The sequence below is a fragment of the Hippocampus zosterae genome, chromosome 17 (assembly GCF_025434085.1).
Source record: "Hippocampus zosterae strain Florida chromosome 17, ASM2543408v3, whole genome shotgun sequence".
In the NCBI taxonomy this organism is placed as follows: Eukaryota; Metazoa; Chordata; class Actinopteri; order Syngnathiformes; family Syngnathidae; genus Hippocampus; species Hippocampus zosterae.
The window spans coordinates 14,487,712-14,502,854 of record NC_067467.1 but is presented as its reverse complement, the minus strand read 5'-3'; the positions used below and the strand labels follow the sequence as shown (position 1 = coordinate 14,502,854).

General features: G+C 40.5%; 1 protein-coding gene across 1 annotated transcript; it reads right to left on the bottom strand.

Annotated features, from left to right (window-relative positions):
- Positions 1-49: 49 nt before the first annotated feature.
- On the bottom strand, positions 50-15,105 carry rgs9a (regulator of G protein signaling 9a). The gene is made up of 18 exons (XM_052049707.1): positions 15,071-15,105; positions 12,034-12,105; positions 10,816-10,912; positions 8,948-8,998; positions 8,735-8,841; positions 7,199-7,250; positions 6,989-7,047; positions 6,689-6,765; positions 5,607-5,688; positions 5,442-5,501; positions 4,538-4,567; positions 3,875-3,936; positions 3,494-3,607; positions 3,247-3,362; positions 3,027-3,114; positions 834-972; positions 567-649; positions 50-362 (listed from the first exon to the last, which is right to left on the bottom strand). The coding sequence occupies exons 2-18, from the start codon at positions 12,097-12,099 to the stop codon at positions 206-208; spliced, it is 1,440 nt and encodes a 479-aa protein (XP_051905667.1). The 5' UTR covers positions 12,100-12,105; positions 15,071-15,105; the 3' UTR covers positions 50-205.
- Positions 15,106-15,143: the final 38 nt, after the last annotated feature.

Here is a 15,143-nt window from a genome sequence, read left to right as displayed (position 1 = left end):
AAGCATCCAGACACACAGAGAATTGATAACATTTTGATACCAATTTCACAGTATTCCAACAAAGTATACTGTCTGCCAGCACAAGTTCAGCACCTAGAACTAAATAGGCAACTAGTGCCGTTACGAAAAATGTTATGTCATTATTTCAGATAATTATTTTTGTACTCATTGTACCCATACAGCAACACACAAGTATTCTTTTTCTTTATTTCTTTCTGTCAATTTTACTCATCATGGCCTTGACATCAACGGGGGCAGCAGCAGCAGCAGCCTTTGCCTTTTCCTCCTCTTCTTGCTTCCAAAGAATGGTTGGATGGATACCCGGGCTTCGGTTCTGAACGTTTTGCTCTAACTGGGCTTGACTACATAGAAGTAGAAACACGATTACTCTTCCCAACTGTAAGTGACTTTTGGGACTGGACAATATTCACCATGATTTGGTTTGACATGAGTTAGTTTCTGTTCAACTGTAGATACAGTAAGAGATGCCACAATTGTGACAAGAACTTGCCCTGCTTACATGTGGAATATTAGTGGTACGGGACATGTTTACGTCATTCACTAACCTGAAATTATGAGGCTGCGGGTTCAATGACTTTTTTTGGATGTCCTTGTACACTGGCGACTTGAGGTAACGGAAAAAAGTGTCCTATATGAAAGATATCGCATGAGAGGGAGAACCAATTAGAAAAAGAAACTAGTTATTTAAGTTCAACACAAGGTCCTAACTTCATTGGAATTGGGTGTGGTAAAAAGAAAGTCAAATACAGTATCCACTACATTTGATTTTGGAACACTATTGCAATCATAATGACACCAAGCGATGTGGTCACCTTTTTCATGAGCAAGAAAACGTGTGTCTGCGCAGCCTCCAGCACATAGCGGTGAGGATGGTCCAGGCCTTTCACAGTCAGACCCATAGTCCTGCCATCAATGTTGATCCAGCGGGGAGCGCCGGGGGCTAGAAAGGTCCTGAAACACATTGAAAATAATACAGATGAAAATGACACTGCAGTAAGGAATATGTGGGTCTTTAGGGATTTCCATTTACAACTGGCAATTCTTCCAAGGTACACCGGCTCTCACCTATAATCCGCCCGGTTGCTGGGATAGGCTCCAGCTCACCCACAACCCTAATGAGGATAAGACAGTGACGTGCAAGGGGAACGAAGGGGATGGTGTTAGCCTCGGTTATCCACCTGAGTGGGTGGCATCCAGAGGCCTCCCATTCACCCAAAGAACTTTAGGGGGCGAGGCAAGATGCCAGATGCATGTGCATCAACCAGCGAAATCTTCTAGCCCCATGTACTTTCTTTAGGGTTATCAAACAATTTTAAGGGGGATCCATCTTGGACACAAGCCTATGTAAGAGTAGTAGTATATAATTTATCGCTCTCTGCTTTTAGATGTATAATCAGTTTACTAGTGTGGTATTCCAAGTATTTAATTGAGGATAAGATACCAGCCTCAGGACAGCGCGGCCCTGACGCAAACCAACCGTCAGCATGACTCCTCCGTTTTTCTAGCAATACCTGTACCTTTAGAAATTTGTGTATTTGGACACTTCCCGAGACAATCAAAGGGGGAGACGAGCCAAATGTTTCCAGAGCAAGTCGTATATTGTAATGGATTACACTCGTTCACTCTCCTTGTGCATAAGAAAAAGACAACTCTGCTTGACTCCGAGTCTCTCGTGTGTTTTAAAGTTTGTCTTAAGGGTCTGATTGCCTGATAGACCTGACAGCCTATTAGACGGCCAGGTGACAGTCACATGTTTGTTCAGCCATATCAGGTGCGCCGGACGCTTGTCAAAGGAAATATTCTCGGTACATTGCAGTCATCCAGAATGGTTTGATTGCTCAAATTCCCAAACATCAGCATCGAGAATTGCATGGGCACAAAAATCAGGATAAGCCAAGTTTTGGTGCTCAAGCGCAGCTGCCGGGTCTATCAGGCGCTTGGTTTTACTTGTGGACATGGCTGAGTTAGAAACAATGCGGCATTTTTTAAAAGTCAGATATGACAGTAATTACGTGGACTGGTGTTTTGGGAAGGTGTGGCAGCTTCAGAGCGTCTTGTTGTCGGGCATACGTGCATAGACTGCACTGAGAGAAGGCGTAAAAAGTAAGAGGGAAAAAAAGACCGACTCGACAGCCAGCATTTGGACAGGGGCTTCATGTTGGCATGGATGCTTTAGAGTGCCTCGTTGTCATACTGTGGAAAAGCCCTGTGATTACATGGTGGGATATAGTCCCTCCACCAGAGGATTTCACATATGCTTTCGTGTTGGGATATGTTGACATAAGAGAGATGTGATGGTATTTGATTGACAGCTGAGAGTTGCGGTGAACAGAGCGGAGAGAAAATTTATATTTCCCACAATTTTGAAAACTCATTTTATGTAGTTGGGGATTTGTTTTTTTAAATCAGTCAAATTTGATGCGGTTGGTAAATTTTTCTGTGTTGCATCTTTTTTTTTAATTCACTTTAAAGGGATGTGCACAGTATGTTTTACAATATCCATTTCCGACCCGCTTTAACCTCACAAGGGTCGCATGGGGTGCTGGAGCCTATCCCAGCCGTCTTCGGGCAGTATATGGGGGACACCCTGAACCGGTTGCCAGCCAATCGCAGGGCACACAGAGACAAACAAACATCCGCGCTCACAATCACACCGAGGGACAATTTAGATTGTTCAATCAGCCTGCCATGCATGTTTTTGGAATGTGTGAGGAAACCCACGCTGGCCCAGGGAGAACATGCAAACTCCACGAAGCTGGCATTGAACCTGGTACCTTTGCACTGTGAGGTCGAAGTGCAAACCGCTGGTCCGCCCTGGTTTATAATATGTTTAAACTATTTAATCACTGGAATATTAAAAAAGTAAATTATTTCCTCACTCTGCTTTTATGCAGTTTTAGAGTCTCATCACATCAATGTCTTTCCATTTTTTTCAACTGGCTTGGTATGTGAAGATTACACTATGTTCTCTCACTTGTCTTTCAATTTTTTTTTGTGTGGCTTACTTGAAGATGGTCTCAGCTTTAGTTGACATGGATGCTGCAGTTCCCCATTTAAGTTCCTCAGCTGCTTCCCAGAAGGCTAAATTCTCCCCTAGAATAAACAGAATTACAAGTAATACACGAGTGTGAAAATGTAAGTAAAAGTGCTCCCTCGAAAACACTGTGAACAGTGAAAATGCCTAGTCATAAAGCAATCTTAAGGAAATATCATGGAAAAACATACCGCTAAACTCCTTTTTGAGGAAGATCTTGAAGTCGTCCCGACCTCGCAGATCGGTCAATAACTCAAACAAGCTGAAGGACCAACGCTCGACTCGCATTTTTGTCGGGACGTCAACCCTGTTCACAAAAAACATTTAAGATATACTGTACATCCAAGGTCATCCCTGGGGCAGATGGTGAGCTACACTCTTTTAAAATTTTTACATAATGTAGTATGTATCACATAATATTTGCTGTGATGCTCTCACCTTCTCATATTAAGATTCCAGTATGAGTCATTGTCAGTCTGCCAGGGATTGCTGGGTAGGCAGGGTGCCAGAAAGGGATCATGGTTTTTGTAGGTCGTGATGTACTTCACCAGTCTGTTAATCGAAAATTATTAGGAGATGCAATAGATTGTACATTTCCAAACATATACCGTAAATTTTATGTTAAAAGTTTCTCAATTGATCGAATTGAACTCTCTTAGGGACAGTGGTACTACAGTGGACATCTTATCATGTTATCAGATTACACGGCGCATGAAAGGATTAATATACAACTGTAATGATAAACTAACTCTCCTGATGGTGTTTATGGTGGTCTGTAACTTGGAATTTCCAAATAGAATTATTTCTGCAAGAACTTACGCTCCAAGCGAGACACTGGATTTGACTTTCGACCTCATGATGGCTTGTTGGTAGAACATGTTCTACAATAAAAGAAAAGAGGGAAGAAATTTCATCTGTGCTGTATGTTTCACATACAGTACATTTGACAATAAAGTTTATCCAATCCAATCCAATTTTAGTTAGCATTTGAGAAATTATAATGGAGGCATAAAACTTCCGTTTATGTGATCCGTTCTCTGCAGACAAGATACACTGAAAGAAACTCTACACAATTATTACTATGTACCATTTCAATACTGTAATAGAAATAGTGTGCTTTTGAATCTGTTTCTGATCACTCAACTCAACTGTATTTATAGAGCACTTTTAAACAGCCATCGTTGCATACAAAGTGCTGTACATGGAGCAAATAACATATACAACAAACAGTAAAGCAAATCGGAAACAAAGACGGTAGAAAGCACCGAACAGCAAAACCAAGAACAAATCTAAGTCATGCTGATTCAAATGCCAATCACATTTGGTCTACTGTTGTTTTGTTTCTGTCCTTTTGGCATCACTGAAAATGAGGGCTTGTCTTTATTGATCTCCTGTGACAGAATATGACACCATTACTGTCTTATTATTGTTATTATTATTATTTATTATTATTAATGTAAAAACCCACAGCTCGACACTTACCATGCGTCTGTATTGGTCAAATGAGATTTTCTGGAAGACAATATAACATATTAGTTCGACAACAAATGGAAAATTGAGTTTGAATTGGTACACACATACAAATAACTGATGAAAAGCTTGTTGAGGAATAACAAACACATTTTGTGATTACTTACTAAACTACTATAATTTCTAGAAAATGAAAGAAAAATTATTTGGAATTTTATTGCGTTTTGCTATGTGGTCTGGTATTGTACATAGATGGGAATTTACGCAACTGGAGTTCACCCAGAAAACTGTCACACTCTCATCATCATTATGAAAGGAAGCCTGAAAGAAAAGAGAGAGACAAAGCAAAGTGAAGGAGAAGTGTGAGCGGAAAAAGTGCGGGCACTGTAAACTTTAATCTGGAAAATTGTGGGAGCTGCAACACCCAACAGGTCTGACTCCTCTCTTTGGCACAACTTGCCTCAATACCTGTCTAGGCTAATTTAGTTTTCCCGCATTAAAAACAACCCCCCGCCCCCCCCCCCCCAAAAAAAAACAACAACTACAAAAAACAGTTGGCCTATTAGTCACATCACTTGGGTCACTTGTGTGCATTAACAACAGAAATGGAGGGAAACATACAAGTTATTCTCCCTATTTTTCAATTAACTGTAAAATCGAAACATACGCTTACAATTTCAAATTCACTTAAGAGACGCAATGTCACTTACATTTAACAGCATATTATTTGACTTCTAAACACATCAAAATCTGATCTGTTACCAAACATATAAAGTATTGAATGAGTGAGTGAGTGAGTGAGTGAGTGAGTGAGTGAGTGAGTGAGTGAGTGAGTGAGTGAGTGAGTGAGTGAGTGAGTGAGTGAGTGAGTGAGTGAGTGAGTGAGTGAGCGAGTGAGCGAAAACTGACCTGTTACCTCATCTGTGGGATCAATAAGGCGGTCCGGTCCAATTTCCAAAGCGCTGTGAGTACGACGCTAGGCACATACATAGTAAAACATATTTGTAATATAAAAATGCATTTTGTAAAATGGCTTTTCTCACACACACACACACACACACACACACACTTAGACACTGACCGGTGGCCTGTTCACAATCCAGTAAGCTCTCTCCTGGCAATCAAACACAACACGATCTGGCTTCTTTCTCTCTCTTGAAGCCCTAACACACATTAAAGAAAAAACAGGTGACAGTGTCAAGACCTTCAATAGTTGATAACACTTGTCAACAGCAAATATTGTAATATTTATCAGATATATCAAATATATCAAATATATTTCTGATATATATCAAATATATATCAGAAATGGCTTGATGTGTTCCTACATGTAGATTTGACGCTGATATTGTCATGATTGTGTTCTTGTGTGTCTCCATCAGGTAGCAGAGGAGGGTCTTCCCTCCAGTGTGCACACCTGCTAGCAATGTTCATCAGTTAGCAATGTATTGAAGGACTGCCTAATTGCCAAGTCTCTGTTGGATTATAGACCTTGTTTGCTGCTCATGCTCAAGTGGAATTTTCTAGAGCTTTCGATCTCCATCATCGTTGAGTCTAAAGTCTCTTGTTTGTAAATATTGATATGATTTTGTTTTTGATCTTGCTTTTGTTTTGTTTCGTGATGGATAACTTCTCTAGTCATTTTGTTTATATTCTCGGCTTTCCTATTGCCTTGCCTTTTGAAAGCGCTTTTTGTTTAGGCCTTGTTTTTCCTGGCTCCTTGTGACCAGCGATTTCTGTCTATACTTTGTTGGTGCCTGCGATTGGCTGGCAACTGGTTCAGGGTGTCTCCTGCCTACTGCCCAAAGACAGCTGGGATAGGCTCCAGCACACCACACGACCCTTGTGAGGATAAAGCGGATTGATGGATGGATACTTTGTCGGTTCGCTTTTTCATATTTTTGTTGCAGATTTTGTTTGTGTCTACATTTGTGGGATCCAATCACCATTCAGTTTGTCTATGAACTATGTCAGGTATTTTTAAAAAATCAAAATTCGCGCATCTCAGTTTTTTCAGATTTCCACTAAATGCTTGCACAATATGAATTTTACAGTGTGTTGGAATTTAGAGCCTTGGTGTTTCAGAAAATTAAAATTTAGAAAAAAGTTTTTCCGTCCATGAAAAAAAAAATCTAACTATGAAAATAAGAGTGAATCACATACTTGTATTGCTCAGTGGCCTGCATCACAATAAAGTCCCACTTGTGGCATAGCCATTTATGCAAGCGGTTGTAATGTGCCTGTTTTGAAAATGGATGCAGGAAGTTAAAAAAAGATTAGCTCTTTGTAGTGACCCATTACATGTATAGTCAAAAGTCAACAATAACAATTTTGATCATTTTAATCCAATGTATTTACAGATTAATCAAATAACATCACTCAACTCACGAAACATAACTACTATGAGAGTAAAAATACACAATTTGATGCCTAAATTAAGGACACTAAAGTTGCTTTCTGTACCTGTTCATATGGTTCCAGCATGCCTTTCTTGCGAATGTTTCTCTTTGCCAGGTAAATGGCTAAACGCCAAAAAATAATCAGAAAATATTTTCAAAACTACTTGCACTGAGCTAGAAAATATAGGTAACATCAGATGCTAGTATTTCATTTTAATTAAAGCCCCTCAGTGAACTGCTGTATACTTTCAACAAAAAGTATGTGTTCACCCACCATAGTCGGTGTCATCTGCAACCCATTTCTGTGTAGGCCAAAAGTATGGAGTCTAGAATGGGAAACATTGAGAATAAAACGAGAAAGCTGTCCGTCAGTATGTTGACATACTCAGTGGCATGAATCTGAATGAATGTGGCTACAACCGACATGTCCCCGTTTTTATTATAATTTTTTCAATAAACACTCCTAAGATGTTGTGATCCTGTTCTTGTGTGCCTCTAGCAGGTGGCAGAGGAGGGCTTTTCCTCCAGTGTGCACACCTGCTGCTAATTTGATAATCAGGTTAAGTCAAGTATTTAAGGACTGCCAAAATTCCATGGCTCTGTCGGATTATTGACCTTGTTGCTGCTGTAGCTCAAGTGTTTTCTCTTGATCTTGTCGTTTTTGCGCTCCAGCCTCTTGCTTTTTATTTATGTTGTCTTTGATCTTGCTCATATTTTTGTGAAATTGGACTTCCGTCATTTTGTTCATATCTCGACGTTTCTTTTTCCTTGCCTTTGCAAGTGCTTTTTAATGGATTGTTTTCCTGGTTCTTTTGACCAGCAATTTCTGTTTAGACTATCTCAGTGCATTTTTGTATTAAATATTTTTCTATGGACTATGGTCATCAGTGAAGTCGCTGTTTAACGTGCACTGGGTGCAATAATTGGACCCTAGGCCAAAGGTTATTTGGCTTAGTTCCTTTCAGCACTTGCAAGTAGGTTTGCTGCTACGAAGGTGCTTAATTGGTGAACTAACCGGTGTACCGATTAAAGGCATAGGTGGCAAAAGTACTCTAGCGCTGTAATTTAATAGCAGTAAAGGTACCTGAGTGGGGAAAAACCCTGGTAAAATTAGGACCGATTCAACTCGCTTAAAAGTGAATCTACAAAAGAAAAAGTACATTTTATTTTGATTGTTTTACCTGTTTAATAAGTTGGCACAGTTGCTTGTTTTGGGAAGACGAAATCAATTACAGGACGCAGCTTTACTGAATTGGCGCCATTCTAACGGACTGGAACTGATCCTACAACAGGTCCTGCATGTGGATACACTTTGTCTGTTAAATTAGCTAATGATGGCTGAAATATACTGTTCATTCGACCTGAATATATTCTTTCAGACAACATACAAAAAGGCCACGAACCCTAACACTTTTACAAATACTGTAAATGGAGTAAATTTTAGTTAGGCTGGCAGAGGCAAATTGGGCACTTCTAAACTGGAGCTGTCCTTGCCATCAATCAATTTTATCCAGCAGGGCAATACTCACTCACTACTGACATCAATGCCGAACAGAGTCAGTTAATAAAACACTCTTCTTCTATTCTACTGGTTTGAATTATTGAAGTATCTTTACAATGGCTGATTTTGCCATGCTTGCTCATTTCTTGATGTTGGAAAACAATAACCCAGTATATATTTCCACCCACAGTCTGCTTCACAAGTACCCAAACCTCAGTGCACTCCAATCTCTCTTTGTGTCCATTTGACAAATGACAAAAATGGCTTTGAACTACTTGATCAAGTATCATGAGGCATGTGGTGATTTACCTGGAACCGGTAAAGGCTGCTGTCATTGCACATGACAAGCTTCTTGTGGTTCTGCAGGGCATAGATGTAACCGTAGGCCACGAACATGGTGCCAAAGACCTGGGCTTCTACAAGACCAACGGTAGTTGGACAGTTATTGATCAGTGATGGATATGGCAAACCTTTCTTAATGAGAGGCTTGTTGGCAAATTGATGTCATTTTATTCCATGTACCTTCTACGGTTATCTTCATCTTGTTGGCAATCCATGCAATGATGTCTTGACCTGTTTGAAGAGCCGAAACACTCAACAAGAGCAAATAGACTAAACACAGTGAAACACAGAACAAAGTAAAGTCATGAAAGCTGAATTGAAGAAGACAATAATGCAACCCCGTGCACTGAAAATAAATAAATGAAAATTGATTTTGGTTTGGTCCAGCTTTGCTGAACAGGCTATCCTGAACCTTCATGAAATCTCAAAACTACTGACACAAGAATGACTGAAAGCAATATTTTGAAGCCCTGATCTGAATCTTTTTGAACATCTTTGAAAGAAGCTAAAACTGAACTGAAAATTGAGTTTGGAGAAGGGACCCTTAAATGCTGAGAATCGGCTCGCGGGAAGTGGGGAGAATTTACTGTAGCTGCCGATATGTACAAAGGTGTCATTGAGGGTTACAGATTTGCAGTGATTACCTCAAAAGGTTGCGTGGCAAAATATTAGTTAAGGCTAAAAAGCCAGATTTCTTCACCTTTTCTTACCTATACTGTATGTGTGCAAATAAAATAGACCATTCATTTTATTTTGACTGGTATATGAATTTTTCTGCATGGATTTACATCAGAGGTGTCAAACTCATTTTTGTCGCGGGCCACATTGTAGTTACGGCTTCCCTTGGAGGGCCATTATGAAGGTGAATTTTGTGAAACCACATAAATGTTTAATCACCTCTACATATTACATACACAGCATACAATAAATTGATGGATAACTAGTTTTAAAATGAGACGTCAAGAATAATGACTTGTTTTAAACATTGTTTACATTAATGTAATAAGAGGTTTGGTCATGAGAAAATGTTTGCAATATGTTATTATGGATTACATGTGACAATTTGAAATGTTATTTCAGACTTTAGCAAGGATCATGGGACTTGACATGCTTGATTTGCTTTCGCTGGCCACATAAAATGATGTGGCAGGCCAGATCTGGCCTTGACTTTAAAACCTGTGTTTTAGATGCAACACAACAATAATCCAAGAATACAGAAAGCCACAATTATACAGTTTTACCTTGGCGCATGTTTAAATACTTTAATCGACAGGAGGTACAAAATCCAACAATGTGCGGCCACCTGACGTGTGACAAAATTGACCTTTTCACCCCTCCAGATCTTTGGCCAGATTACAATCCCACTTTAGTTTCTAAAGAGTCCAGAGCCCATCCAATTGAAGCTTTCCTTATTTAGCCCGTTGTAGGAGCTTAGACAGCCATGACAGCTTGTGTTAACTCTCAGCTCGGTAAAAAAAAAAACATGTAAGGTAGATCATCTATTTTATTTCCCCAGAATTGCAGTTACAGATTTCTCCACTTCTCGCGAAACCAGGCATGTCCAGCTCTGGGCCTGGAGAGCCACTGTCCTGCCTGTTTTCCAGCTCTCTGGGCTGCAACACACCTGATTCAGATGAGCAGCTCCTCAGCCAGCTCTGAACAGCATTAGAACGTTCCTGATTATTTAACTCAGGTGTGTTGCTCTTGGGAGAGCTGGAAAACAAGCAGGACAGCGACCCTTGAGGACTGACTTTGGACACCCCTGCCCTAAACAGATGTGAATGCAAATGCTGATGATGGTGTAATTGGCACTGAACCTGATTTACTGAACTATTTCGATGGAAAGTTCATCCTACCCACTTAGAGCTCTTTCATTTCATTGGGATTTGTATTTAACACATTTTCCTTTGGTGAAGATCATTTTCTGAGATTAAAATTGCAAATATTGACAAGGAACGACTATAACAAGAACAAGAGGATTTTTATTTAAAACGTTTAGGGGGTGATCGAAAAGGTTTTAGAATAAGATTGGATTTTTGGTGGATTACCAGCAATGACATGTGGAATGGTGGTGACGTTGAGTTTCTGTTCTGAGCCTTTAAGTCCACTTTTTGGGTCTTGCATCTCAACCACAATCGTCTCCAACTGTAAATGACAGCAACAAAAATTCATACAGTGACAATAAATCAGATTGAAGTGGGAGGTCAACACCAACTCCATCCTGAAAAGGGCCCAGCAGAGGATGTACTTCCTGAGGAAGCATGGCCTGCCACAGGAGGTGCTACGACAATTCTACACGGCACTCATCGAATCAATACTGTGTTCTTCCATCACGATTCGGCTTGGGGCCGCCACAAAAAAGGACAAAATCCAACTGCAATGGACAGTTAGGATGGCAGAAAAAATCATTGGCACAGCCCTACCCACTCTTGAGGACTTGCACACTGCAAGAATCAAGACAAGTGCACGGAAAATCCTTCTGGATCCCCTGCACCCTGCCCACCACCTTTTCCAGCTACTCCCCTCGGGCAGGCGGTACCGATTCATGTGCACCAAATCCAGCAGATACTTAAACAGCTTCTGCCCTCTAGCCATTAATTCTCTAAACAGTCACTGATGTATACTCCACCGCACCAGACAATTCAAAGTGCTCAAGGACATCTGCACAATTGCACACTTCTTGTACTACAAATACTGCTACTGGTCACTTTAAAATGGTTCAATGATTTTCTGCACCAACTGTACAACAAGAACACAACTGTAGTATTGTATTCTACCACTGATCACTTTAGCTCTGCTTGATACTTTGCACATCGTCTCACAGTTGTCACTGGGTGGTACCACCGCACTACCGTTCACTTACATTGCGAAATGTCCTTCCATACTTACTTTTCCATACTTATTTGTCATGTCCTTGTTTATGATGATACTCATACAGCGTGTTATACCAGAGACAAATTCCTTGCATGTTCTACCTACTTGGCCAATAAAGATGATTCTGATTCTGATCACAACCAGACATATTTCATGAAGGAAAGGAGAGTATTTTGAGGCATGAGTGGAAACAATTTCACATCTGCGTTCTGGCTAAATACAATGAAGGATTTTTTATACTTTATTGGCACATTCACTTTTAAGGTCATTTGTTGTATTCCAGATTAATTGTAATTTTGGAAAATTGTTCAATGTAATGGCAGTTTTAAGAAAATAAAACACACTTTAAGCACCAATACAACTGATAAAATGAATGGTGATTCAACACCCACCTTTTTGAGACAGTGCAGACGTCGAAAATGTTGTACTCGGTCTGGACGGGCTGTTCTGATTGTCATACTTGCCTTTGATGGAAAAAAAAAAACACTTGCCTTGACAACAATGTGGAAACTTCACAACAATAAATAAAAACTTTCCCTTGACGCGTATGTGTGTAGTAGATGTTAACACACTGGTCCTAAGTGGGGATTGTTAGACAGAAGGGAAGGCAGGATTTAGGCACCAATTAGCTGCAGAAAGCCTCTTCATCCTTCCACAGCCTGTCAGAGCAATTATTTTAAGAGGCGTGTAGTCACAAGAGAAACCTAATATTAGATGGTTTTGTGTTTTGGGTGGCTGTGTGTAAAGATGTATGCTACAAAACACTTATCAATTAACATTATCATTAAATTAACCCGTTCAGTCACAGCGGTTACTACGGTGGACAGCTTATCATGTTATCAAGTTAAAGGGGGCATGAAAGGGTTAAATCCAGTGTTAGCCAAACGCACACACAAAAAGGTTTAGTGGGTAGCAGACGTATAATACTAGAATGAAAATATCAAAACAAAATTTTTGAAACTCCCCCCTCCCACACACACACACACACACACAAATTTACACCGGAGAAAAACAAGTATAGGAACTACAGATGCTTCGATCAATTGTCCACCGATCATGACCGGTTGATTTCCATGGAAAATGACATACAAAGTCCGAAAAATTATCAGCCGCAGCTCATATACTTTGCAACCTGCAACCAACTGGAGACCATCCTGCCTCCCACTGAACATTCGGAAAGCCTCCTCGCTGCCCATCTTTAAAGCCCTCCTCAAAACTCACTTGTAATCTTTGGCGTTCGACTCAGCATGACTTAGATTTGTTCTTGATTTTACTGCTTGGTGCTTTCTACCGCCTTTATTACCGATTCGTCTTACTGTTTATTGTGTATGTTAAATCGCTCCATGTACAGCACTTTGTATGCAGCGATGGCTGTTTGAAAGTGCTCTATAAATACTGTTGACTTGACTTGACTTAATACTGCACGTTATAGACAAAACCAGTCACTGAATCATAACATAACATATGTCAGTGCATTTCTTGCACTGCTTTTGTGTAATAAAATGACTGAAGTGAATTGAAAGTCGATCATGTGATTCAGCAATCCAAAAAAGAATTTAACCCTTTCATGCACCCTGTAACCTGATACCATGTTAAGCCGTCCACTGTGTGCTGCTCCTGAAAGGGTTAAAGATAAATCAATCGTTGAAATAAGAATTGGTGGACAACTCTTGAATAGAAAAATGTATAGCTAATCGATGTGCTTGGTATCGCAATCGGTATCGGGCGATCTCATTCATGGATGAGTCGTGTCAGAAATGGCAGTATAAAACCCTGGTCAGAACACCACTTGGCGGAATATTGAGGAAAAACCTGGAGAGAAACATTTTATCATTGAAAAGAAAAAAAAAGAGAGTTGTTATGCAGGCTAAAAACACCAGGGTGCATCTCATGTCTTTTGTGTAGTAAAATTTCCATTCCCTCTCGCTCATCCTCCCTCCACCTATCTCTACCCTTTGCACATCTCAGTACAATGGGGTGCAGAGCCTTCAGCCGCTCTGCCCCCAAACTCTGGAACTCACTTCCACCCAATATTCGTAATATTGACTCTTTCCATATTCAGAACCCAGCTCAAAACCCACCTATTCGGACTTGCTTATCCACGTTAAATTATTCTCTTCTTTGTTTATCACTTTATCTGTGGTTTTATTATTTGCTCTTGGTTGTAAAGTGTCCTTGGGTGTTGTGAAAGGCGCTTGCATTTAAAATGCATTATTATTATTATTGGGCGGCCCGGTAGTCCAGTGGTTAGCACGTCGGCTTTACAGTGCAGAGGTACCGGGTTCAATTCCAGCTCCGGCCTCCCTGTGTGGAGTTTGCATGTTCTCCCCGGGCCTGCGTGGGTTTTCTCCGAGTGCTCCGGTTTCCTCCCACATTCCAAAAACATGCGTGGCAGGCTGATTGAACACTCTAAATTGTCCCCCGGTGTGAGTGTGAGCGTGGATGGTTGTTCGTCTCTGTGTGCCCTGTGATTGGCTGGCAACCGATTCAGGGTGTCCCCTGCCTACTGCCCGAAGACAGCTGGGATAGGCTCCAGCACCCCCCGCGACCCTAGTGAGGATCAAGCGGCTTGGAAGATGAATGAATATTATTATTATTATTATTATTATTATAAATCTTCCATGTCAGACATAAGGCATGCAGCAAATTACAATAATATCCATCCAACCATCCATCCATTTTCCGATGCGCTTATCCTCACAAGTGTCGTAGTTGGGTGCTGGAGCCTATCCCAGCCGTCTTCGGGCAGTAGGCGGGGGATACCCTGAACCGGTTGCCAGCCAAATTACAATAATAGTTCACAATATTTTGTCCTTGACATTACAGTATATGACAAATACATCATTTGATGGATTGTGGTCATGGTCCGGCTGATTGTAGATTCTAACAAGCAAACATATCTTTACTAAAAATGTATCTCACTGAGTGATGTAGGTTGTTTTTTGTCAGGCTTCGTTCGCAAACGGTCGCGGAGATGTTCACAAAAAATTTTAAGGACGTTCCAAACTGTTTTTCTTGGTGATGGCGACAAAAAAATCTGTTTGCAACTATTAAAGCTGTTGGGAATGTCTGACGAATGACGAACACTGAACAAACCCTGACAAACAAAAAACAAAACATTCACCTCATGCATACACATTTGCAAACCAATGAGCCACCATGCAGTTCATTCCCAGAATGCATTTTTTTACCCTTTTTTTAATACCGTCTGAAAATAGATGAATGGCATGTTCATTTTTAAACGCATTTTCAAATTAGTGTGACATACCACCAAAACCACACTGCTATGACGTCTTCTTGCCAAAGGCTGAGAGCTGCGCTGTATTTCTTGACAGGAGTACAATTTCCTGATGTCTACCCAATGTTGGTGCATCTAAATTATTTTCTGAAAAAATACAAATCGTTTTTTACTATGTGTCCACGACCCACCTAAAATGAGTCAATGACCCATTTTGGGGTCGCGACCCACCAGTTGAGAATCTTGAATTCCGGTACGGTACCT

Coding starts and splice junctions, on each gene's coding strand:
- rgs9a (XM_052049707.1), bottom strand. CDS start 12,099: ATGACAATCAGAACAGCCCGTCCAGACCGAGTACAACATTTTCGACGT. Junction 973..3,026: donor AAAGCTGAGACCATCTTCAA/GTAAGCCACACA, acceptor AATGTGTTTCAG/GACCTTTCTAGCCCCCGGCG. Junction 650..833: donor TTTTCTTGCTCATGAAAAAG/GTGACCACATCG, acceptor TCTTTCATATAG/GACACTTTTTTCCGTTACCT.